General features: G+C 36.1%; 2 protein-coding genes and 2 pseudogenes across 3 annotated transcripts; 3 read left to right on the forward strand and 1 right to left on the reverse strand.

Moving 5' to 3' along the window:
• The first annotated feature begins 7,833 nt into the window (after positions 1–7,833).
• On the forward strand, positions 7,834–8,706 carry LOC137710309 (RING-H2 finger protein ATL79 pseudogene; annotated as a pseudogene).
• A 797-nt stretch (positions 8,707–9,503) lies between these two features.
• Positions 9,504–12,816, reverse strand: LOC137710308 (actin-7). 2 transcript variants are annotated; one of them, XM_068449239.2, is made up of 5 exons: positions 12,608–12,816; positions 11,503–11,576; positions 11,008–11,401; positions 10,248–10,861; positions 9,504–9,842 (listed from the first exon to the last, which is right to left on the reverse strand). In XM_068449239.2, exons 2-5 carry the CDS (start codon positions 11,560–11,562, stop codon positions 9,777–9,779), a joined length of 1,134 nt encoding a protein of 377 aa, XP_068305340.2. In that variant the 5' UTR covers positions 11,563–11,576; positions 12,608–12,816; the 3' UTR covers positions 9,504–9,776. The 2 variants fall into 2 exon arrangements, with proteins under 2 accessions (XP_068305340.2, XP_068305341.2); XM_068449240.2 differs by having other exon boundaries at positions 12,492–12,622.
• A 1,950-nt stretch (positions 12,817–14,766) lies between these two features.
• On the forward strand, positions 14,767–18,910 carry LOC137710118 (WAT1-related protein At5g64700-like; annotated as a pseudogene).
• A 1,218-nt stretch (positions 18,911–20,128) lies between these two features.
• LOC137709829 (WAT1-related protein At1g43650) lies at positions 20,129–22,268 on the forward strand. Its single transcript, XM_068448814.2, has 6 exons — positions 20,129–20,385; positions 20,467–20,646; positions 20,717–20,972; positions 21,171–21,329; positions 21,550–21,701; positions 21,824–22,268. Exons 1-6 carry the CDS (start codon positions 20,213–20,215, stop codon positions 22,002–22,004), a joined length of 1,101 nt encoding a protein of 366 aa, XP_068304915.2. The 5' UTR covers positions 20,129–20,212; the 3' UTR covers positions 22,005–22,268.
• Positions 22,269–26,407: the final 4,139 nt, after the last annotated feature.

Consider the following 26,407-nt stretch of genomic DNA (forward strand, 5'->3'; position numbering starts at 1 on the left):
AGAGAGAAATTAAAGACACAAATTACGTGCAAAAGGAAGACAGCTGAGCTGAATCGTACTCGGCTATCCAATTAATTGGGAGGAATTCTTATGTAGTTCAGAATTGCCTCGCAGTGGTCACTGTGGTGGAACTAGGGGGTATGATACTAAGGCACCGTTTGGTACGTGGGACGGGATGAAATAGAGTGGGACAAGGCGTTCCGTCTCACGTTTGGTGTGCCTAAAACGGGTGGAACGAGCTGTTCCACAGGATGAGTTTTGGGTGAATTTTCGTTCCACCTCACCCTCCTGGAACACAAAATTATAACATCTCCGTCTCCTTCTTCTTCCTCCTTGTTTCCATCCGAGGGCATCTTTGCTCCCGCTCCGTTCCGTTCCGTCCTGCCCCGTCCCGTCCCGTCTCATTCCGTTCCGTCCTGTCCCGTCCCGTCCAGTCTCATTCCGTTCCATCCTGTCCCGTCTGCATACCAAACGATACCTAAAATACTATTAATATACACATTTATACTTGTACATATAAAGAATATTTTCATTTTTCATACACTTCTAAATCCATTCGCTAAAATATATGTTTTTCAAAATCAAACGTACTATATGTGTACTATATACGTATATTTACACTGTTAATGTTGAATGCATTTAGTTTCACATATTTTTTAGTATAACATATAAAAATTTCACGTATTATACAAATATTTATAACATAACAAAGAAAGATTAAAAAAAAAAAAAATTTGTAAAAAGAACTTTTAACATTTTTAAATAATAGCCGAACTTCGTATTTATTTAAAAAGTTGCATAATAATATACGAACTTATTTTTAAGTGCTATAACGGCATCGTCTTCTCCTAACTATAAGAATCGTTGTCAATGTTAGAAATTGATACTCCAAGATAATTTATAATGGAGAGAGATGGTGATGTGAGTGCGTACATGACGATATGTGCGGACAGACTGAACATATGTCCGCATTTTTAAGTAGGTCTTATAATGCATGCGGACAGACGGAATATGTGATCCAAACACCCGTCAGTTAGATAGGTTGAGTCACACATGAACAGTGAATATTATCTACATGTCTATTTCCTGCCATGACATAAAAAACGGAAAACTGATGCCCTAGCATGTACAGAAATGGGCTACTCTGAAACTGAAAGCAGCCTCAACCAAACACATTGAATATTGTCCCAATCCCCCCATTAATTTCTGCTGTGAAGTTACCTTCGAAGCTGGCAACCTCACTAAAATATTTTTTTTCACTTGGCTTTCTTTTGTTTTGAGCGTTTTATTAGTTGTTGGTTTTGCAGGTTGGTGATGAAGAAAGTTCAGAGTGTGTGATGGAGGCCTAGTTGGACAGCCCACAGCCACACGATGTGAACTCTATTAGCCGACTGTGTGAGTCCAAATAAGCCGGCGTCGTTCCAAGCCCATACATAAGCTCATTTACTCTCGTGGTCCTGGTACATTAGAGCTTGTTCTACTCACATCACCATCTCTCTCCATCAGAAATTATTTTGGAGTTATCAATTTCTGACATTGACAACGATTCTTATCTCTCTCTTTTACTCTTCTTTTTTATTTCTTTGCCGGATCTTGGTTATAATGTCATGTGCATGCCAATGTTTGGCTTGTTAATGCATGACGAAGTATGCTACGATTAGTCACACATGCACACATATTATAAATTCTTGATTAATGCATGTGAAATTTAAAACTAATGCATCAATGATCAGACTTCTTCCACTAGTCCCTAGCCGACTTGCGCAAGCTAACTACATGCATGATTTGGCATAGTGACTGGACAAACTAACAACATACATGCATCAACAGTCAAAACTTAAGCACATATCTAAACAACTGATGTTAGCAAAAATCATAGATGACTCACATCACCTGCATCAGAAGTCAAAAACCACCCAGACACGCAATTACCTGGCCGTCTCTTGTTGTAATGTTATTTGAAAGCTTTTGAATACCTAGCAGCAGCCAAGTATAATATAATAGATGTTGCCTTCTCAACTTAAGTGACGTCTAATCTTTTGAATACCTAGCAGCAGCCAAGGAATCAAAGATGGAAACGGGGCTACAGAAACGTCGACGTCTCTTGAAAATTATATGGAGCCATCTCTCTGTGCCCTAATAACACCAAAAACAGACACTCCGGTTGTTTCTATTTGGAGACAAGCTGAAGCTGCTGCCCTTATCAGCTTATCCACTACTGCTGTTTGCTTTTCTTTTTTCAGAAGGGAAAAACTACCGCACACTGCAACAGAAAAAAAGCTCACTGATTAGTTTACAGAAGCACACAGTAATTTTTAGGTAATGGGTTTTTCTGTAATTTTATTTCATACATACATGATAGATGATACAGACCCACCAACTCCACCTTATCATAATCATGATTACTCTTACTATTTTTCTAATCCTCTATCTCCTTGTCTATTATCGAGCGTGTGTGTGTGTCTATATATATATATATATGTGTACACGCACGCGCGCATTGTATCTCTCATCACATGATTTCACTTGATGTATATAATAAATAATGCCGATAAACATAGTTATAAGTTTGATTACATGCAAGATTTTCTCTGTTGAGGAAGAGGCTATGTGGAACTTAATTACATCATTACCATGGTCGTATCATCATACACAAAGCAAAACTAAAATTGATGGCTTGAGTTAGAAGGAAAATGAGTTGGGATATGCATGAAGCTCAATGGGGTCAGTTGGGAATTAATTTAATTATTCATGTGTGGATAACTACCAAAGTTCTATGTAATTTAAATCATTTGATTAATTCTACTTATGTTTAGTTTATATAAATGAGAAATGCTAAGGGGATTATCTCAAAAGTGTTACCTTCTAAGAACTTTCTGTCACTTTATGTTTTTAGTATAATATTTTATAATGTTGGCATGATAATTAACATTAAACTGTGAAGTGACCGAAAGTCTATGGAGAGTCTTACTTTAAGAGATTTTCCTTAGCATTTCTCTATATAAATATATAGAAAAGGTTAGGGCATATTTGGTACTCTTCTTGAATCCAATTTTTAAAATAAAAAACAATTTTCAAATTTTAAGCCTTAAAACCTTATTTGGTATGACTATTTTAAAAAACTGAACTCAAGACTAACTAAAAAAATATAGTCTATTATCTAAAAACATAAAAAGTGAGTTTTTAAAGTTTTTAAATTTAAACTCATTTTTTTCTTTTATCAACATCTTTCTCTCTCACTCCAAATCTATCTCTCTTTTCTTCTTTCTCTCTCCTGTTTTTTATTTTTCACCTTTTTCGTCTATCTTCCAACTTGTTCTCTTCATTCTCTCAGTTCTCTCTCACTCCTCTTCCTCTCTATCTCGTCTGATCATCTCTCATCTTTCTGTTTCCTTCAATTATCTCTTACTTTCTTTCTTCCTCTCCTATTTCTCCCTCTCCTGCAAACCAATCATTTTTTTGAGTCTTAAAGAAAATTGATTTCAAGAAATGTTCTTAAGAAATGTTTTGAGGAATGATAAAAATTTTCAAATAGGATACCTAACAGGTCCTTAGCTTTAGTATAATAATAAAAAAAATGTGAAGGAGAAGGAAATGTGTGCGACAATATTTTGCGTCCTAATGGTGCTCTTTGCTAATCTTAAGAGAAAGCAATATAAAATTGAGAAAACTAAGTTTAACCTTGTTCGTTTGGATACGTATTAGGATTTTGTGATGTCATGACTCATGACACTCATTATTTACTTATATTGTTTGCTTAATTATGATGAGAAATAAAATTTTAAATAACATTTAAGGGGGTGTAGTCAAATTAGGATTTGATATGATTTTAATGGACTTTAAAATCAGCGGGTAGTCAATTAGGATTTTAGAAAAAGGATTTTAAAAGACTTTGAAATCATGGTGTTGTCAAATTAGGATTTAAGAGGATTTTAAAAATACATCCAAATCCATAGGTAGTCAAGTGAGATTTTAAAAGACATTTTTAGAATGATTCTAAATCTATGGGTATGCAAAAAATAAAGATCTGGTAGGATTTCATGAAGAGCTGGATTTTGTTGGATTTGATAGCTTGAAGTATATATGCCCAACACCAAATACAATCCCACCTCAACCCCTGGGATTTCTTTCAAGCTTATGTTCCATTGTCTCTCTTCGGCCTTCACTTCTTAGCCATAGGTAGCAGGAGAACTACTTCTCTGGTCCATACACTGGTGAATCAATACTCACTCGCACACCCTTGACCCTTTCCACTATTGTTCTTTATATTTTTATGCCTCAATGTGGTAAAGGGTCGGTTAAACTCATTGAATCTGCCATGGAAGTGGTAGGTTTGTTAATAGAGTTGCAGATTGACTTGAGCTATGGAAATATATCATTTCAAATCAAACCCAGAAGTTTGATTACCAATCCAATCAGCACAGTAAGACCAAAATTCAAAACCCACCATCGATAATGTAAGAACATATCGACCCATTGGTAAAAAAATCAAACCCAAAGAAGAAGAATTTGATTTGCACCTGAAAATCCTATTGAATCACTCGTCGATGCTCCGAATTGAATTTGAATAAAAAACAATCATTCTTCAGGGAGACAGAAAATGGATAAGATAATTAAAAAGTTTGAATTGGGTTGACAGGCCGGCTTGAAAATGAAGCAGCGGCATAATCACGTTTTGGGCACGGAGGCAGAAAATGGTTTTTCTTTTGTTATTTGAAAAAAATTAAAACAATCTAATAAAGATAAATGAAAAGAAAAGACTATGCAAATCCATCAAAATCTACAAATAAAATCCATACAAATCCATAATAATCTATAATATAAATTCATATAAATATGTCAAAATCCATATAGAAGGGAAGTGTTATTGGCACTCCAAAAATCTCATTCTACACTCCTCACAAGTGTATTTTTCTTTCTAAATATAGAAAGTTAGGAGTGTAGAATGAGAATTTTGGAGTGCCAATAACAATTCCCATATAGAATTGTACGTACATTAAAATCATTTGAAATTTGTCACTTAAAAAAAGTCTATTAAAATCCTCTGAAATCTAAATTGACTACTCTCTCGCTCCACTCACAACTCCAACTCCGCTATTTCCCTCAAGTATATCCACTTGAAGTTAACCTCTTTTTTCTTTTACATTTTAAGAAGGGTAATGTTAAGGAGATTAAATTTGTAAATTAAATAACATGAAAGTTGATGATTGAATTATTAGTTAAGCGTTGATAAACGTGCTTATTTATATTGGTGAGACATTATTTAGTTTGCAAATTTTGTCTATAAATCTAGTTTCCTTGGCATTATCGTTCAACTATAAACCTCCTATTTGTAAGAATTTACACACTCATTTCACCTTTTACATTTTAATTAATTTTTATCTATTAATTTTCTTCAATCAAATAGCAGCACCCTATTTGCAAAAGGTCATCACATCTAATTAAAGCGATGACAAAAGAGATGACGTTTATAAAAACTAATTAAAGTCCAAAAGATTTTTTCACTTTTGAAAATGTCGTCTATTTGTAAGTATAAGGCATCACATCTAATTCTCATGCTTTATTATAAAGTTAAAACCATTGTCTAAGTTCACCCAATATTACACAGAAATAGGAATAGTTTGCAAAAGGTCACCTCCATTTATGATTTTTGCAGGTCATATGAGTGGCTGTATTTTTGCTGACCACTCTTAAGTGGTGATAGTACTCACTGCCTTGCTTTGTGTATTGAATGAGTTTAAAACTTTAAGATTTATGCTTATTCACTACACAGATCTTAAAGTTTAAACTCATTTAACAGTAATAAATAGAATGGTGAGCACTATAATCACTTACGTGGTGAGCAAAAATATTCTTGCCATATTATCCCTTGATTTATTTAATCCAAATGTAAAAAAAGAATGTGTGTAGAATTCGACCCCTTTTCTTTATACAAGATCAAACATTTTATTCAATCAAAATCAAATTCTCCCCTTCCACAATAAGGGATCGAATTCTAAACGTATATTTGAGTGTAGTTAAGTTGGCTAAACCTAAATGAGTGTTTTTCCTTTTGTACTCAAGTTTGAATTCTCTTTCCGGTAGTGCAAATTAGATTAGAAATTTAGAATACTCACTTGAATCAATAATAGTAATTACAAACCCCCATCAATCCTTATTTCAAAAATATATTGTCTATCTTCAAGAGGCTTTTTAGTTAAAATGGTATGTGAGATTGACATAGTTTCTTACTTTGGTCCTTGAGTTTTGAAATCGATGGAAGTGGTCTTTAAGTTTGCTTACTGTCAATTATTTTCGTTATTCCCTAAAAAATCTCTGTTAAATAAGGACCAAATGACAAAAATACTCTGAATTTAATCAACAATGGGCAAAATAATTTGACAAAAATTGAGGATATTTTTATCATTTTAGTCCTTATTTAACAAAAATTTTTCACGTAAAGACAAAAATAATTAACAGCGAACAAACTCAGGGACCACTTCTATCAATTTAAATCTCAAAATCAAAATAAAGAGTTATGTTAATCTCAGAAACCAGTTTGAATAAAAAGCCTTCTTCAACACTTCAAACCACATTTAACAGCTAGATAATAAATTCACCTCCCACCAATTTCTCATTTTTCTTAATTTTTCATGGTTTTGTAATTTTCAGATGGAACTCATGTTACTCGCGCGTCAGCTATCCGCAAGGTTGTAAACCAAAAATGCGTGGGAACTAAGAATTGACCAATTCCATGTATTTGGAAAAAGAATCATTCCTTTCCTTCTAACCAGTCGCAAAGTGTAATTAAATTAAAGAATTATGTAACACAAAGCATATTGTTAGCTTAATTTGTGTAATATTCTCACAAGTAATATGTCAACAACCATAAACACAAGCACACTAAGTATATCAAAAGTTACAACGGGTATGACTTCAATGCTACGCAACACTTGCTGATATGGTTGTTTAGCCGTTAAATGTAATTTCTACTACCACATCACTCAGTGTTACGCACTATTGAAGAAAAAAATATATCTTCATTGGCTATAAAGCTTGAAAAATAGTATGTTGAATATGTGAAATCTCTTAAGCTTATTAACTCAAATTAAGATTTTTGTGTTTGTGAAAAGGTCGAAGCTAAAATGTAAGAATATACACCTTATAAGTTACATCGGTTGCTCGAATTAGTCTAGCAACCTTTTTTATTCGAGTTCGAATTCTCTCCTCCAATGCGAATTTACAGTTTATTCCATTTCCACCTTGTTTTTGTTTCTTAACTAATTTGTGTAGGTTAATAGAGTGGAAGCTCCCAGAAGAAGATAGGTAGTGATTCTCAGTACCCCACACATGTCAAGTATTCTAAATAATGACAAATATTTCTCGCATACAATACCCCCCAGGCCAAATATAATAAAGTAAAAGATAATGCCAGCCAGACGATTAATTTAATTATATTTTATAAATCATATAATAATATGGAATTTTTTTTAAACAAGCGATGTTACTTAGAATGGAGGAGTGAACTAAGCTTCACAATAAGCAAGTTATAATAATGTGATTCAAATTCGTCTTTGACGAGAATCGAACCTAAGAACTCTCATTTATAAGTAAAGAAAAATATCACTAAAGTGTAGTACTAAGTAACTTGATCTTGTTGATAATTAAATTATTACTAAATATTAATTAACATGTTTACTTTTTATTTGTAATACATCACATAATTTGTAAATACGGCCTAAAAATTTGGTCTGCAACCATTCCTCTAATGTGAAACCCAAACTACACGTATGCATTTCTTGCTTCCCTTCCCCGCCCTAGCACCTATAAATCTTCCTAACCTCCACTCTCAGGCAATCTCTCTCTCTCTTTAGAAAACTAAAAAGCCAGAATATAAAACATTCCACCTTTCTGCAAACTTCAGAAAAGAGCTGAGAGATCATCAGCAGCAGCAGAGAATTACTAATTAAAAGAGCATATATAAATGAGACCACCGCCAACAGTGGGGCTGTCAGCGGTGGAAGTAGCTGAGGTTAACCTCATCCACCTTTCTCCGCCACTGCTTTCACCTCCAGCAGGGCCAACGACATGCGACTCCCACGCCTGCCGCTGGTGGCCTTACTCCGGCTCAAAAGAATTCGAGGCCAACGCCGCCATGATCATCATCGTCCTCCTTTGCGCTCTCACTTGCGCGTTGGGTCTTAATGCTGCCATCCGCTGCTTCCTCCGCGGTGGCAGCACCAACCCTTCCGATCGCCAGAACAACAGTGCTCCTCAGAGACAACAGGAGTTGGTTGATGTTCAGCAGAAGAGCAATGTGGCAGCGGCTAAGTGCTTAGAGGCGGCTCCGGCGGTGATTTACACGGCAGAGATGAAGGCGAAGCTGGCAGGAGTGGAGGCGGAGTGCGCTATTTGCTTGTCGGAGTTTGTGGAGGGGGAAGGGATTAGAGTGATAGGCAGGTGTAAACATGGTTTTCATGCTCAGTGTATTCAGGAATGGTTGTCTTCTCACTCCTCTTGTCCCACGTGCCGACGCACGTGCCTTCCTCAGTCTCCTTCTCAGTCACCACCACCTCCGCAACCCGCCAGGGATCATAGTTCCGAACAAAATCCTAGGCCGGAAAGCGGCCCGTAGCGGCTTTGTTCTTACTGAGTTTGGCCAATGTACACATGTATGTAAAATGCAACTAGTTCAAGAGTTGAAGTTTTTATCCAGTTTTTTTAAAATGGTGCCGTAGACTTAATTTAATCTGGTATTAGGCAAAAGTTACCAAGCCTGATTCCATAGTTACCATCTTAGCTAGATCGGAAATCACTCTCGTTTCTACCTTCTGCACTCTGCTAATTACTTTTTGTCGTTTGATTCTCTTTTGATAGGCGAGGCGACAATCCAAGCCCAAAAACAAAAAAAGAGATATGCATAAGAAAGAAATGAGAATGCGAAAATCAATTCCTATAAAACAGCCAGCAAATAAAGTAATACATCAATTAAAACCAGCATATATGGAAACCCTCGCGTTTTTTCTACCCTTTGGCCTGCATCTGTTGAAATAACCGTCCAAATTTTTACGGCTTTACCGAAAATGCCTCTGGCCTTTAGTACACTGGCCGACTGCTGAGTGCTGATGCAAAATATGAGTAGTCCGGAGTATGTGACTTTATAACTTATCAGATCGATTGATAACGTTTCTCCTTCCAGCCGTTTCTAACCGAAAATGTCGCTTTTCTGGGAACGCACTTCGATTCCAAGGAAGGTCCCAAGCCCCCCTCCTCCGTCGATAGAGGGGGAAAATGCACACACACAAACGGACTTACAACGTCGTTTCTGAAATCCGAACTTTGGGACCGCCTTAATGAGCACAATACAAGTGCTAGGGGAGGCAGGCCACGGTGGTTATGCCATGACAATGCAAATGTTAGGGGAGAACAAAACGCAATTTATGCAGCCAACTCTTGCAGTTTTGTTGCCCCTCCCCCAGCAACTTCCTCATTTCCCAACAACGAAAGGAAGATAATAATGTAAATTAATAATCCAAAACAACATCATTATTTATTTAATTAGTATCTAATATTCCATTTCAACAACCTTTAAAACCACTTAAACATTGTGTACAAAACAGCACAACTGCATATACTGATCCGATTTAAGAACTATCGTTCTTACTATATCATATGTGATGCAATCTAAAAGCGATGACAAAAGAGATGACGGACCCCAAGCTCACACAATAAACGCTATCTGACAATCCGAAACCACACAAACCCAAGTAGGGGAAGAAGACGATATGATCACATGTCTAGAAGCACTTCCTGTGGACGATGGACGGGCCTGATTCGTCATACTCAGACTTAGAAATCCACATCTGCATTTAAGAAAAACGAGACACCGAGATCATAATCACAGACCGTACTTCCTAAACAAATAAACTGTACTCGAAGAACGACTTTCAGTAGTGAACATATATTATATATATACAATCATAAAGTACTAAACTTTTGTATTGGTTTTAGAAATCTGCAACTTATATGCTGATACCATACTTATAAAATCACAACCGATTTTTAATTCTCTCACTTACACGTTTGCCCCTCAAGAATATCACTAGGTGATTTCACTGTTTTAAGTTATTTGAGCATAAACTCTTGAGATTTTCCATAGTAAATAAGAATTCAATAATCAATACGCATATCTATCTCTTCTATGATCAGTAATACGAAGTGAAATCAAATATAAGCTATCAGCGTAGGACAAGCAGTATAACCCATACCTGCTGGAATGTGCTCAGTGAAGCTAATATGGATCCTCCAATCCAAACACTATACTTTCTCTCTGGAGGTGCTACCACCTTAATTTTCACGCTGCTTGGTGCGAGGGCTGTGATCTCCTTGCTCATTCGATCAGCAATTCCTGGGAACATAGTGGACCCTCCGCTGAGGACAATGTTGCCATACAAGTCTTTTCTAATGTCAACATCGCACTTCATAATAGAGTTATAGGTGGTCTCGTGAATTCCAGGCGATTCCATTCCAATGAATGATGGTTGAAATAGGACCTCAGGGCAACGGAAACGCTCTGCTCCAATGGTAATCACCTGACCATCAGGTAGTTCGTAGCTCTTCTCAATTGATGAGCTGCTTTTAGCAGTTTCAAGTTCCTGTTCATAATCAAGTGCCACATAGGCAAGCTTCTCCTTGATGTCGCGTACAATTTCCCGTTCAGCAGTTGTAGTAAAAGTATACCCTCTCTCAGTCAGGATCTTCATCAAGGAATCTGTTAAATCTCGTCCAGCAAGGTCAAGCCGGAGGATGGCATGTGGAAGTGCATAACCCTCGTAGATGGGAACTGTGTGACTGACTCCGTCACCAGAATCCAGCACAATACCTGGAAAATGTTTTGTTGTTAAAAAGGTAATGAGCTTTCAAGATTGTAAACTTTGCTTCCAAATTTATTTGTTTGTTTGCACACGGAAAATAATTATAACAAAATAAATAGATAAATCACTCTTGGTTTTTCATATTGGTACAAACCTGTAGTACGCCCACTAGCATAGAGGGAAAGAACTGCTTGGATGGCAACATACATAGCAGGGACATCGAAGGTCTCAAACATGATCTGAGTCATCTTTTCCCTGTTGGCCTTAGGATTCAGGGGTGCTTCAGTAAGGAGCACAGGATGTTCCTCAGGAGAGACACGAAGCTCATTGTAGAAAGTATGATGCCAGATCTTTTCCATGTCATCCCAGTTGCTAACAATCCCATGTTCAATAGGGTATTTTAATGAGAGAATACCTCTTTTCGACTGGGCCTCATCCCCAACATAGGCATCTTTCTGTCCCATCCCCACCATAACACCTGTGTGTCTAGGACGACCAACAATACTGGGGAAAACAGCCCTTGGAGCATCATCTCCGGCAAATCCAGCCTGTTGAAGGAAGTCACGACGATCATTATATACCAAGGGAAAGCGCGTATGTTAAGATGGGTTCTCACACATTACCAGGCAAAATGAAACAAAGCCCTTACCTTAACCATTCCAGTACCATTATCACAGACGAGAGGCTGAATGTCCTCGGTATCTGCCATTCTTTATGGTGACGCTGCAGAGGAATCAGGGAAATCTGTTAGTAACCTAAGAAGCATACTAGAATGCATACAATTATGGTAACTTCTTCATTGAATGAATCAGTTCTTGGTTTTTACATCAGAAAACTCTGTTTTGGTCTTGTAAGTTGGATTGTGTACCTTATAACCTAACTAACAAGCATGGATTAATGGGAGATTGCCACAAGTTCAACAAAATAAAGGTCATATCAGTGAGCCATTACAATCCTGGATTAAGTACTAAACATTGGGCAACCGGTAATTGAAGACACGCGTGAAAAGTGAAAATCCACCGCTTATAAAACATAATGCTCTATTTCACCGGAAGATCAACAAAACAGGCAAAAAGCAATAAAGCATAATTTCTAATTCTTTCCAGGAATTACATCCAAAACCGAAGGCTACCTAACTATTTTGTAAAGGGTTTGTCGGGCACCGATCACATATAGAAATAACACGGCCCATTCTTATTCCCACACCACAGATGAATCAATTACACGCACTTCAAACTGATATCAAGCATTTCAGTTTTTCCTTTCAAGCGCGCGCGCGCGCACACACACACTATGTTTGTCACCAATTGATAACAAGTAAGGGGTTTTGGATCAGATTAAACCAAAATATGAGATTTGTCATGCTTAATGCTAGTGATGGGTTGATGCCATCAAAATTTAGATGCCAATCAGATTAAATCACTACAAAATCTGTCAGAATTTGCCACTCACAGTCTCAGTCAGTCACTGACTAATTAACATGAACAGCAACAATCACTCAACAAATTCATAAAACACCAGAAAAATCCACAGTGAACTTGTGAGATGATAGATCAATCAACAAACACAAGATTAAACAAATTAAGTTCACAACAGAAAAATCGGAAGCAGGAACAAAAAGAAAACACTTCAACTTACAAAAACTTGGAAACCGATTCACAAGAGGGGGAAATAGCAGATATACTGAAGAGAAACGGAAAAAAAAGGTTTCTTGGTAGCAGGAGGGAGACAAAGAGCTTAAGAAGCACGCATACCTTCGGGGAGTCGAGGAGGATTTGAGCTGACAGCAAAAAGGAGTGGGTGGGCGGCCGGCCAGACGAAATGATGGAAAACGAAATGAAGGTCGGTTTGATTCTGCTTTACGATTAGACAATTGAAGGAATTTCTGCCAACCTCTTAGGAAAGTCTGGACTGTCGAACTTTCCAGAATGTATTTTGCTTATTTTTTCGAATAAATCGTAGCAATGTTCTTTTAATTTTAATTTAAATAAAGTAATGATTTTTTAATTAAAAAATTATTATTATTGGTCTCTCAACTCATTAAAATGTGCAACTATAGTCTCTCAACTAAAAAATCTATTAATATTGGTCCCTCAACTTTAATCCAACTAGAGAAATGATCCCTCAACTTTAGCTCAATTAGAGCAATGATCCCTCAACTTTAATCCAATTGTAGTAATGGTCATTCCAACATAACTCATTTTGACAAAATTCTAACGAAGTTGACGAAAATGACCATAGCTACACGTTTTGATGAGTTGAGGGACCTCAATTGTAGCAATAATCCTTCTAACATAACTCATTTTGAATTTTTTTTGACGAAGTTAACAAAAATGACCATAGTTATACATTTTGATGAATTAAGAGGCCAATAGTCATGAATTTTTAGTTGATAGGACATTACTTAAATTTGATTAAAGTTGAGGACTATTGCTACAATTTACTCTATTTTTACCTGTACTTGATAAATTGTCACTTTAAAAAAAAAATTAAATTGGTACCGGCAAAACGTAGCCATAAAAAATAATATTCTAATTTCCACGTAGGAACTCATCTACGTCAGCACACTTAACGGAGGTAACAGAATCTAGCCAAAGTGAAGCAACCGGGACTGTTTACACTGTCTTCAAAGCGCCACATAGGAACACATTTAGCTCAGTACATTTGACGGAGTTAGCGGAATCTTATCACAGTACATTAAATATCGAGTTTTAGATACAAGGCGGCCAATATATTTTTTGCAGATATTTATATAAATTATAAATTAGGAAGAAAAAAAAAAATTAAAGAATAGGAAAAAGGAAAGAAAAGGAGGACAGCTGGAATTTTGACTAATTTCTCTGATTATGGTAAAGGGCAGGATGACATCAATGAAAATTTGGAAACCGAAACAGAAAAAGCTAACATTATTGGCACCGAAATTCAGAAAATACGGAAAACAATAAGGGCATGATATGTCTGCCAGATTTACTAAGTTAAAAAAATTGATAATGTTAGGAAAATCATTGGTTTAATTTATATTTTATAAATTATATAACGTGATTATTAGTATTATTTTAAAGAAAATATTACTCAGAAGTTTCAAGGTCAAAATGGGCAAAGTCAGGAATAAGAGTGAGAATCAATCGGAAGAGGATGGACTACTCCCGTAATCAAATCGAATTCTTGTTTTTCAGGTATTGGATCATGATCCTGATGCTGTTAGGTTGCACCATAAAAGTAAGGTTTGATTATTGCCATATTGGGAAATTGATTATGTTTTCAACTAGCTAAATATTATGAAAATTAATGATAATGACTTGAAAACTTTGAATGTTAATAAAAAACCATATACTAACTTTATTTAATAGTTAGGATAAAGCCCAATATTAAATCAATCCAATTAAAATGGCCCAAACAATCAGTTTCCATTTTTTCTAACAGCAACTCGCACACACTCACGTAGAGTTAGAGAGAGCAAAGAGCCGTCAAACCCTAAGGTCGCAATTCGCAGATGAGGAGTTGCAACATATTATGCGTGTGTTGAATACCAACGTGGTTGGAAAGCAGAAGATCATGTTTCACCATTACCTCCATCAAGGGTATCTGTAGACGTTTCGCCAACATCGTCTACAAGAAGGCCAATGTCGACAATGACATGAACAAAAGGGCTGGTGAGCTATCTGCTACAGAGCTCGACAATCTAATGACTATTATGGACAACACCCCCCCCCCCCCCCCCCCCCCCCCCCCCCCCAAGTTGAAGATTCCTGACTAGTTCTTCAACAGAAAGGACTACAAGGATGGTAAATATTCCCAAGTGGTCTACAAAGATGGATATTATGGTGTTTCGGTGTTCATCATTTCCAATTTACTCTCTTCATTCCCATTCTTGGTTGCAATTACTCTTATTATCTGGAGAAATTTGGACCGGATGATAGAGAGCCTCATGATGGTTGTAGCTTCTCTGGTTCCCAATTTCCTAATGGGTATTATAACATTTGAGCATCCTGATGATGACCTCGGGTTTCTTCCGCTTGCTACCAGATCTTCCCAAGCTGTTTGGGATACCAATAGACCATTCCAAGTGGTGGGACTTGGCTGCTATTCCCATGTGGTCTTCGACAATACTGGGGCCTTTGTGTGCGTGGACAGAGATTTGTGGCTTTTGAAGAAGCGACATTGCGGAGAGGAGAAAGAAGGGAATGGCACACATTAAGTTTCATAAACAGTGTAGTAAGTTTAATAAACAATGTCGTATTTTTCATAAACAGTGTCGTAAGTTTCATAAACAGTGTAATACCGTTAAGTTTCATAAACAATGTAGAAAGTTTCATAAAAAGTTTGTGTGATGACCCGTGGATCTGCGCGTCAGAAATTTTTTTTAATATTAAAATTATGTCTTTTTCATTAAAATTTAAGTTCTTTTGTCCTTTTTATTAAAATTTAAGGGGTTTTCATTAAAATTTAAATCTTTTTAATAAAATAAAGTTATAGCATGGTTTTTTTTATTCAAATAAACTTAACCCAAGCCATTTTCATGAAAGTTCCCCTAAATATTAGATGGGTTGTCAAGCATGAACTTGGAAGAATCCGTCACAAATTGATGAGTCAATTTCATATTATATATTTTACCCTATTTTTAGTATAATTTGGTATTTATTTTGGTAGAATTTTAATATTTTGCTTTATATTTTTAGTAGAGGACATTCGACTTCTTTCGGAGCGAAATATAATCAAACGGATGGATTTTGGTGTAATTCAAGTTAGAGGACGTTCGTGTGTTCCTTAGCTTATTTGTGTCAAAATTTTAGCAATTTCTACCAAGCGGTTATTTTCTGGCGATTAAATAAAGAAGCAGTACACATTGTTAGAAAGTAACGTTTTTGGGCTTAATTGCGATTTTTGGAGCCCAAGATGACCTCTAATTGGTTCGTGGCCTTTTGAAGAAGTGTTCATAATATTCCAAACTTTAAATCCAACTATTTTGGGCTGGTTTTGGAGCATATATGGGTCCAAAACGTGGCTGTGCAGATTTTGGCTGCTTATCCTAGTCAATTTAGGATTATGTTTCCTAATTTTTTTGGGTTCTAGTTTTTAGAAGACCTTTTCTGGGAAGGGTTGAATTTTCAATGTAGTATAAATAAGCCTTTTTGGCCGACCCTAGTTCTTCTTCTTTTACGCAATATTGGAGAGAAGAATTTGGCAAAAGCTTATAGATTTTCAGACTTTATTCTACAATGTTTTTTCACTCTTTTTCTAGTTTAATAAAACTCTTTTGATTTTAATTATGATATGCGTAACTAACTTTCTTTTGCTAGGGCAAGGCCATGAGCCTTAACATGAATATATAGTTTTTATTCAATTGCTTATGATATTATGCATGCATAATTTGAATTATTAACCACTGCGTTTAAACTATCTCTATGTCTTAATGCTTAGCTACCATTATGATGTTTAGATAAGTAATCGGATGCAATTTCTGTTGGAATGTCACCCTAAAATTGAATAATGCTTCTTGTGGTTAATGATTGTAAGTTTACTTAGGGCCAATGCCACGTCTTAAGGGTTGCATGATTTTTCAAAGGGTTTTCACCACGTGTAATGAGTCATGCATTTTTATATTTGATCTGAATGCCACATACAGATTGCATGTTTGATATATGTTCTAACTTGAATACCACAAGTAGAATATGCATTAGGAAAACCTAACCTTCAAAGTTGCATGAGTAATTCATAAGTAATTAGTAAATCTACATAGGATTGTTAAGGGGACGGTGGAACCATAGTGCTTTTCCAAATTTATTTCTCAAAACCTTTTCTTTTTTTATCTGATTTCTTCTTAATTGGTTACTAGTTGTTTTTCTTAAATTACTTTTATTAAAGTCATTTTTATTATATTTAAATTAAAAAACAACCCTTTCCAATCTTTGTTTTCAAATAATTAACTAAGATTTTGGTTTTGCATAAATTGTTTTAAATAATCCTAGTGGGAACGACCTTGCATGAGCATTTTTACTACAACTACCTTGTTCTCTTACAAGTATTATGTGTGATTTTAACCCTCTTTGCGTAGGTACTAAAAATCTTATCACAAATTATAAAAGAAAAATCCATTAAAATTTGAAGCAAGTGAAAATTTAGCACTCTTTATTACTTCAATGGTACTGGTTCAGCTGATATACGGAGGATCGAGTGTCCTCATGAAATTATCCCTTCAGGAAGGACTCAATCAGATTGTCGTCGTCGTTTACAGGCACGTCCTTGCCATGGTTCTGGTATGACCATTTGCTTATGCCTCTGAAAGGTAAGCATTCTAGCCGTTTTTCAGACTTTCTTCCTGTATAAGAAACAGCGAAAACTAATTCAGAATTCATGTGGCTGAGCAGGAAGCAGAGGCCTTGGCTCTCATTTCCGGTAGCTGCAAAGATTTTCGCGCTTGCATCACTCGGGACTACCATCCAATCGTCATCTTAATGTGTACAATGCTGGATTAGCATACACTTTTGCAACAGTCGGATGTGCCTTGAGTAATGTTATTCCCGCTTTTGTTTAAAGTGAGAATTGTGATGACAATATTGAGCTATCCATTTCATTGGCACAATATTGAAGTTTTGCATCGCGTGTCAGTGTATCACGTCACGAGTAAGATGTTAAGGTATATCTCCAATCTGTGGTTATGTCTCCCGGTTACATGATATCTCCAATTCGGGTGTACATTACATGTTAGAATCTCCTCAACTGTAACCCCCGTTACATGTTAGAATCTCCTCAAAATCTGGTGAAAACCCACTTCGCTAAAAGTAATTTCCACTAATTAATTAAAATAAGGTGTGTCATGTAAGTGATTAGAAGATTAGAAGCACTCGAGGTCAAGCTAAGGTGGTCGGTACTCTTTTCTGCATTGGCGGTTCTCTTATTTTCACCTTCTGGAAAGGAGGATACCTACTTAAAGCTTTTATTGAGAATCCGCTGATAAATGTTTCTAACGGCGAGGGGACTGGTCGTGGAATGAGGCATGTTAAGCAAAACTGGTTAAAGGGTTCTGCTCTTATTCTAACGAGTCACATTGCGTGGAGTGCATGGCTAATCCTTCAGGTGATTATTACTCGATTCAAGATGATGGTTATACAATAATAGTGTCAATTATTTGTCCAACTTTGGCTTGCTTTACAGGCTGTGGTCTCCAAAGTCTACCCTGCTCCATTGTCACTGACCACCATGATATGCTTTTTCGCGTCGTTGCAATCTTCTTTACTCGCCCTGTTTTTCGCAAGAGATCCCAACTCATGGAGGCTGCAGTGGAACCTGCAGCTCATTACCATCATCTACTGTGTGAGTGCTTTCTTTCATATATCTTTATCCCTCATATTTGCCTACACTGCATGTTTTACTGATAGTTCCTTAGTTTAAGTTTTGTATTTCCCTTCTTGGTATAAGAAATATTTGAATCTGCAACAAATTCAGGTCTTCATCCGATCCTTTTGCAACAGGGTGTTGTGATCTCGGCATTAGCTACTACCTGCAAGCATGATGCATCAGTCGCAAGGGACCAGTTTTTGCAGCCATGTTTAGTCCACTTCAAGTCATCACAGTGGCAATGTTTTCGGCAATTGCTTTTGCAGAGCGACTTCACTTTGGCAGGTAAACTGAAGAGCACAAACACTCTTTTTCCCTTTCCATCTTACTGTTTTCACATTTTCCTTCGTCGATGCTACCAAAGTAGTTCATCCTCAAAAATCTAAAGTAGATTCTGTGTGCAGCTTGATTGGAGCACTTCTCATTATTGTGGGACTTTACTGTGTGCTGTGGGGAAAGAGGAAAGACGGTCTTGTTACTGAACACGCAGAGATTGAAAAACTGATGCTCGACGATAATAAGGTGCTGAAGACCATGACTGATATTTCAGTAGTCAATCCTGTCACTAGAGAAAGGACATGATCTTGGAGAAGAGTTTTTTTCTTCCGGTCGTATCAGAAAGAACAGCTGATGTAAGAAAAATTGTGTTTCATCATGAGATATAACATCACTCATAGAACATTCATTCTTATTGATACAATCTAGTCCTTTACACATTACAGTAGTCGCTCGTGGCCTAGGTGTTAAACGATTTCCATCGATGGTTTGAGTTCCAACAATCGATATGAACTTATTCAATCGTCATTTGTATACTGACCTGGAATTATTTTGATCATCGGGTGGATTCCATGAGCAGCACAGAAATCTACCACCTTCTTTGCGCATCCTTCGCTCAGCGTATTGCACTGCCGGAATGGTTTTCATACCTTCCAAAAAGGTCGATGCTTGGTTATAGTTTTAGCATCCCATTTGATTTCATAGCCAATTTTTATGCGAGTCTTGAATCAGTGAACACCATCGATCTATGAGCTAGAACTGATATCATTACAATCAAGCACAGTTTTTTATTTTTTTTATTTTTTATTTATTTTAATACCAACGATATTCCACTTAAATAAAAGTAATCTAAATTGCAAGGACTCAAAATACTCAAAGGAGCACGTAGTGGTACGTCGGCTCGGATTCTCAGTGGAACCTACAGATATGCGCACTTAACAAAGTGAAAATTTATTAATATTTCGTAATTGTAGAACCCGTTTGGTATTCAACCCAAACTCAAGTTTTTAAATTCAAAAACATATTTTAGTGTCAAGTTAAAAATTCTTGGTTGGTCGATTCATTCTCAAAACACACAATTCAAAACTAACTCAAAATCATATCCTACCCCTAGAAAACTGAAAAAGTGAGAATTTAGATTTTTGATTTAGGAGAACTGGCTCTTTTGGTTTTATATATGGTGGAACCTCAACTTTTCATGTTACCAGAATAGGTTGGCTCACGTGTGAAGCCCAAAGGCTACACATGCTCCACGCCACCCTATTTGTGTGGTCCACATATTTGGCTTGAAAATTCATCACGTGAGGGGGCGCGTGAGAATGTAAAGGTAAAAGAGTTCTACATTGGTGAAAGGAGAAACCTTGTAAAGACTTATAAGAGATTTAATTACTTTTTATATTGTCAATTAATTTACAGTGGAATTCCAACTTTCTTTGTGCTGGCATCTTCCCACTGTCCTCCCTCTCTCTTAATTTCTTGCTCATCTTTTATTCCCTGTCCTCACACTCTCTCTCATTCCAATTCTCCACTAACAAAAGTTAAAATGCCCCAAAAGTTTATCATTATATTTCCACCAACCAAGGAAGATGTCATGGTTCTTTGCTACATTGATTGTAGCTTCCACTAGCTAATGCATGAACTCAAAAGAAGTGGCTGAGGTTGATCCTTCACAGTTATAAAAACCATATTAAAACTCGAAGCATAAAATCCGCATTTCAAATTAGTACAAGAAAAGTTTGATATCCATGGAAGGATGCACTCATTACTTGGCAATGGTACTGGTTCAGCTGATCTACGCCGGATCATACATCCTCATAAAATTATCCCTCCAGGATGGACTCAATCAGATTGTCTTCGTCGTTTACAGGCATGTTCTTGGCATGGTTTTGATAGGACCATTTGCTTATGTGCTTGAAAGGTAAGCATTCTTGCCGCTTTCAAATTTTCTTCTTGTACAAGAAACAGTGAAAACTAATATGGTAGTGGATGTGCTGAGCAGGAAGCAGAGGCCTTCACTCTCATTTTCGGCAGCTGCAAATATTTTCCTGCTCGCCTTGTTAGGGCCTACCATCTTTATGAATTTATACTGTGCTGGTTTAGCATACACTACTGCAACGGTTGGAACTGCCTTGAGTAATGTTATCCCCGCTTTGACGTTTCTGATGGCAGTTCTTCTCAGGTATATTCTATGCTTTTCCTTTGATTTCTTCCAAGGTTTCATGTCCTGTAATTTGGTTACTTTTATTCAGGATGGAGAAATTGAAGATTAGAAGCGCTCGAGGCCAAGCGAAGGTGGCTGGCACAGTTTTCTGCATCTGCGGTTCTCTTATTTTCACGTTCTGGAAAGGAGGACACCTGTTGAAAGGTGTCGAAAAGCCACTGATAAATGTTTATGACGCCGAGAAGTATATTGGCAAGACCAAGCGTGTTCACGAAAACTGGATCAAGGGTTCTGCTCTTATTCTGATTAGCCACAGTGCGTGGAGTGCGTGGCTAATCCTCCAGGTGATTAGAAACTTGTTTCAAGATGGCTCCGTTTATACAAATACTAGCCTCTTATCACAACCTATTTTTTGGATATTTTAGTTTGATTTGAAAAAGAATACTTAATGTACAGTTTATGATTTTAAATTCAAAACAAAAAAAATAGATAACGTCGAAATTTAGTTTTTTTCATCAACTTTGGCTTTTCTTGCTCCACAGGGTGTGGTGTCCAAAGTCTACCCTGCTCCATTGTCACTAACCACCATAATGTGCTTTTTCGCATCGCTGCAATCTTCTTTCCTTGCCCTATTTTTGGCTAGAAACCCAAGTTCATGGAGACTGGAGTGGAACGTGCAGCTTTTGACCATCGTCTACTTCGTAAGCGTTTTCTTCTATATATCTTAATTCTCCATTAAGATATGTTCAACAACATAAAATGCGAAAATAACATGATGCTGTATTGCTCTTGTGAGAATAATTTTCACTGTCTTAAAAGATAACTCATTAATTTAATTTTGTTCTTTCATGTTGTTGGGTTAAGATATATTTGAATCTGTAAAAAAAAATTTCTAGTCTTCATCTGATCCTTTTGCAATAGGGAGTTCTGAACACAGCATTAGTCTATTACCTGCAAGCATGGTGCATCAGTCACAAGGGACCAGTTTTTGCAGCTATGTTCACTCCACTTCCAGTCGTCATAGTGGCAGTGTTTTCGGCAATTGCTTTCGCAGAGCGGCTTCACCTTGGCAGGTAAACCGAATAACACAAACACTTTCTCCCCTTACCATCTTACTGCTTTCACATATGGGAAATCTTCGTCGGTGCTAGCAGATTAGTTCATCCTAAAATATCCAAACTTTTTTTGTGGACAGCTTGATTGGAGCACTTATCATTATTGTGGGACTTTACTGTGTGCTGTGGGGAAAGAGGAAAGACGGTCTTTTTGCCGAACACACTGAGATTGAAAAAGTGACGGTCGACGAAAATAAAGTGGTTGAGATTTACATGAATGAAATTTCAGTAGTCAATCCTGTTACTAAAGGAGAAACATGATCATGGAGACATGCTTGGTTTTTTTTTTTTTTTTTTTTCGCGGTCAGATCTTAAAGAACCTTTGATGTAAGAAAAGTTGTGTTATATCATTATGCAGAAGTTCAGAGAAAACTAATCTAAATTGCAAGGACTTAGAATACTCAAAAGAACACATCCGCTTGGATACTCATTGGAGCACATCCTCTATAGCTAATTAGTTACCTCCACTTAACAAAAAGTAAAGTCTTATTTAACTAAATAAAACATTTTTTTTGTTTTGTTTCAGTTCCTTGTTTAAAGTGTTAATCGTGATGACTATTATTCATTTCATTGGTACAATAAAAATGTTTCTTATCACTGTGACGCTTAATGAGAGAGATACTAACAATAGTATATCTTTAATTTGTCAATGTGTCTCGCAATTACATGTTAGCTAGAATCTCCTCAAATAGAGAAGACCACTGAAATTATTTTCCACTAATGAATTTAAAATTCCCCAAATAGGAAGATGTCATGGTTCTTTAGTATATTGGTAAACTAGTGTGAATTCCACTAGCTAAACTATAAGATGTGTTGTCATGCGTGAACTCAGAAGAAGTGACTGGGATTGATACTTCACAGTTACAAAAACCCCATTAAAACTTGAAGCACAAGAAAGTTTGATATCCATGGACGGAGGCACTGGTATTAGTTGGCAATGGTACTCGTTCTGCTGGTATACGACGGATCAAAATGTCCTCATAGAGTTGTCCTTCATGAAGGATTAAGGCTCCGTTTGGGATTTGCTTTTTTTATTTTTTTCTCTAAAAACTGCTTCGTTTTAAAGGACTTTTACACAGAACTCACATTTATTTTTCTTACCAAAGGGTTCATTTTTCTTGTTGGTATGCTACTAGCGATCATGCTTGGGCACCCTTTTCTCTGGTGTACTTCTATCTGAAAATAATGATGAATATGAAGAGAGTGACAACATTCAAATCGAAAGCAATGATTCTGATGTGTTGTCCCACTCAAAAACACTCAAGTTAATGAAATAATTTGGGGAAGAAGAAAAAAAGAAGTCAACAATTCGATACACAAATTAAGAAAGAAGATAAGGGAAAGGCCGTTGCTACAAAGAAGGGAAAAGTGGGAGGTGCTGTTAAGTTGTCACAACAGATTGACCGAATGATTGATGTAGTCGACACTAAATATTTTAAGAATACATTTTACCATTATAGTTGTTTATGGTTGTTTTTATTTAATATAAAAAATGACAATGAAAACTACATACGTTAAGATAATAAGAAGGAAAAAGATTAGATACTTTAGACGTCATGCTTATTTTTGTCATTATACAAAAGGTTTTTTTTAGTCAAAATGATCTCTGAAATTTGCATAACACATCACTTTGGTTCCTGAGATTGAAAATCAATAAAAATGGTCCATAAGATTGTCTACTATCCATTATTTTGGTTCATCCGTTAAAAACTCCATTAAGTATCATGTAGCTCTTGACCGAAAGTTTGGGCAATTTTCAAAGTTTCGTAACTCAATCATTTCTTAACCAAATTTAGCCCATTATATATCAAAATGAAGATAGGAGAGTGTAGAACAAGATTCAACCTATCTGGAAGCCCAATGGTTGTCGGAGATGGCCGGAAAATAGACTGAAAGGTGATTGGTCCGCTAGAAAACTGAAAAACTCGCCGAAAACTGGGTAAACTTTAAACGTTCATAACTTCTTCAATATTAGATACCTTTGACGTTATGCCTATTTTTGTCATTATACAAAGATACAACACTTTTATATTAATATTCACTAAAGGATTTTATATTGCTTTTTATGCTCACAACAATTTTAAAAGTATAGTTTACCAAATGCTTAGCCACTTTACTTTACATCTAATTATTCTTAAAGCATAACAGAAGCTGTTATTTTATTTATTAAAGCGCAGTAATCCCAGACTGGCAATCCGATAGTCTTTGTGGTTTATAGGCATGTTCTTGCCATGGTTTTGGTTGGACCATTTGCTTATGTGCTTGAAAGTTAAGCATTCTTGCCGTTTTCAGACTTTCTTCTTGCACAAGAAACAACGAAAACTAATTTGGTAGTGGATGTGTTGAGTGTGAGAATGTGGGACTCTTGAGAATGAATTCCATATTGATTAGAGGAGGGACCCTATATGGGCTTATAAGAGGTTGTGCTACTCTCCATATTGTCAATTGGTTTTATGGTGGAACCTCAATTTTTTTCATAGTATCAGAGCAAGTTGGCCTATGTGTGAAGCCCAATGGCCACACCTGCTCCACATCACGCAATTCAAGTTGTCCACGTGTTTAGCTTGAAAATTTACCACACGTGATGGGGCATGTGAGAATGTGAACATAAAAGAGTCTCACATTGGGGAAAGGAGAAACCTCACTTGAAAATTCGCCACTAGTGACAGGGCGTGTGAAAATGTGAATGTAAAAAAGTCTCACATTGGTAAAAGGAGAAACCTTGCTTGAAAATTCACTACACGTGATAAGGCGTGTGAGAAAATGGATGTAAAATAGTCTCACATTGATGAAAGGAGAAACTTTGCAAGGGCTTATAAGAGGTTGGGCTACTCCCTATATTGTCAATTAGTTTTATGGTAGAGTCTCAACTTTCTTCACTGAGCAGAAGTAGAGGCCTTCACTCTCGTTTTCGGTAGCTGCAAAGGTTTTCATGCTCTTAATGTTTGGGTCTACCATCTATCTAAATGTATAGTTGAAAGGTTTTTATGCTCTCAATGTTTGGGTCTACCATCTATCTAAATGTATACTCTGTTGGTTTATCATGTTTCTCCAATAATTACCTTTAATTAACCTGAACCCTAAGCTTGTTATGTGGCTCTGATACTACATGTAAGACATATTCTGAAATCATAACAACATGACATTCGAATCACAAATATATCAAATCAATATAAAATAGAGATCGACTAATTATATTAAACTTATCTGTAGAGTACGGAAGACATGGTTATGAAGATGAAGTCATTGATCATTGCGAACAAAGTGAACAAAGTAGAAGTAGTCTTCTACTTCCAATACCTCTCAATGAACTCTACTATCAAAATAGGTTTGTAGTTTTCGTGAGTTTCGGTTGGTATGGAAGCAGGACTGCTCCTTGGTTTTATAGCTATGGTTTTCAACCAATTCCTTCCTATTATTGGAAAGGATATCAACCTAAATCATGTCAAATCAATTAGAGTCCCATCATGACTCTCATTCCTTGTATTTACTAAATAAAGGCCCTTAATTGATTGCATATAATTAGGACTCCAATATGTTTATTTCCTTAAGACACCGAGAGTCCTAGAGATTTCATTAACTTACATGCACACTTAATTCAACGCACTATGTTACTAACAAAGTCATGATATCAAGAGCTAATAGTCAAAACATTAGCTCACAATAGTCGAATTGAAAATATGAAAATATATTTCAGTACAAAAGTAGTTCACAAAAGAAGTCCAAGGTTGGTAACAAAATCCAACTTTTCTATCAATTTAGAATATAATAAAAGAACAAGTAAAATACGACATACTGTTTACAAAATCAAGACCTCTTATTAAAACTTATGAACAAAATTTAAACAAAATTTACTCTTAAAGTATCATCCACTAACACTTCAAAATTTCAATACAAAAGGTAATCTTTTACTCCCACTGATTAAAAGAGATAAAAAATATACACACAAATTATTACTCCCACTGCTTAAGAGAGTAATAAAAATTATAAATGCCTGAAATGAAACAGATACCTCACAAATACTCCCACTAACAAAGCATTGGTCATGGGATCTACAATCATAAAATTTGTGAGCTAACACTTTTATTCCAGATATCTGTAGGGAAGTGATTCTTGTGACTAAAAACTATACAAAATAATTTGGTCAGTTTTGTTCATCTAACATTTGACAAAAATAGAAAACTTTAACTGATTGTTTTCTTATTGCATCAAAAGCATATAATCCCATAATCATCTTTGAACGGAAACTGATTATATTAAGTTTGCATAGCTCAAACATAAAATACAAGGGAAAACGTAAATAGCTTCAACACTTTGGAGCATATGAACTATATACAATATTGTCAATTTCATGTTTCACTATACATTGATTTATTGTTGTACTAAATAAGAAAAACATTTTTGAGCAGATTAATTATCCATCAATAATATATAAATCACAAGTTCAATTTCTTGAACAACAAACAAGAATTAATAAGTAAAACACTTATGAGCAGAATGTACCCATTAATCCTCTTGAATATGAATCTGGTTGTATTGTATTTATCAGTTCAATATTGATAAAAACAATAGTGATTCAAACTAAAACTTCATGCAAGTTAGTTGCATATAACAAATACAAACAAATATGATGATTTACGTTTTATCTATGCATGCAAAATCGA

Source organism: Pyrus communis, chromosome 6, assembly GCF_041283825.1.
Source record: "Pyrus communis isolate YQ-2024b chromosome 6, ASM4128382v1, whole genome shotgun sequence".
Taxonomy (NCBI): Eukaryota; Viridiplantae; Streptophyta; class Magnoliopsida; order Rosales; family Rosaceae; genus Pyrus; species Pyrus communis.

Coding starts and splice junctions, on each gene's coding strand:
- LOC137710308 (XM_068449239.2), bottom strand. CDS start 11,562: ATGGCAGATACCGAGGACATTCAGCCTCTCGTCTGTGATAATGGTACT. Junction 11,402..11,502: donor ATGGTACTGGAATGGTTAAG/GTAAGGGCTTTG, acceptor TTCCTTCAACAG/GCTGGATTTGCCGGAGATGA. Junction 10,862..11,007: donor TGCTAGTGGGCGTACTACAG/GTTTGTACCAAT, acceptor AACATTTTCCAG/GTATTGTGCTGGATTCTGGT.
- LOC137709829 (XM_068448814.2), top strand. CDS start 20,213: ATGGAAGGATGCACTCATTACTTGGCAATGGTACTGGTTCAGCTGATC. Junction 20,647..20,716: donor CTGATGGCAGTTCTTCTCAG/GTATATTCTATG, acceptor ACTTTTATTCAG/GATGGAGAAATTGAAGATTA. Junction 20,973..21,170: donor GTGCGTGGCTAATCCTCCAG/GTGATTAGAAAC, acceptor CTTGCTCCACAG/GGTGTGGTGTCCAAAGTCTA.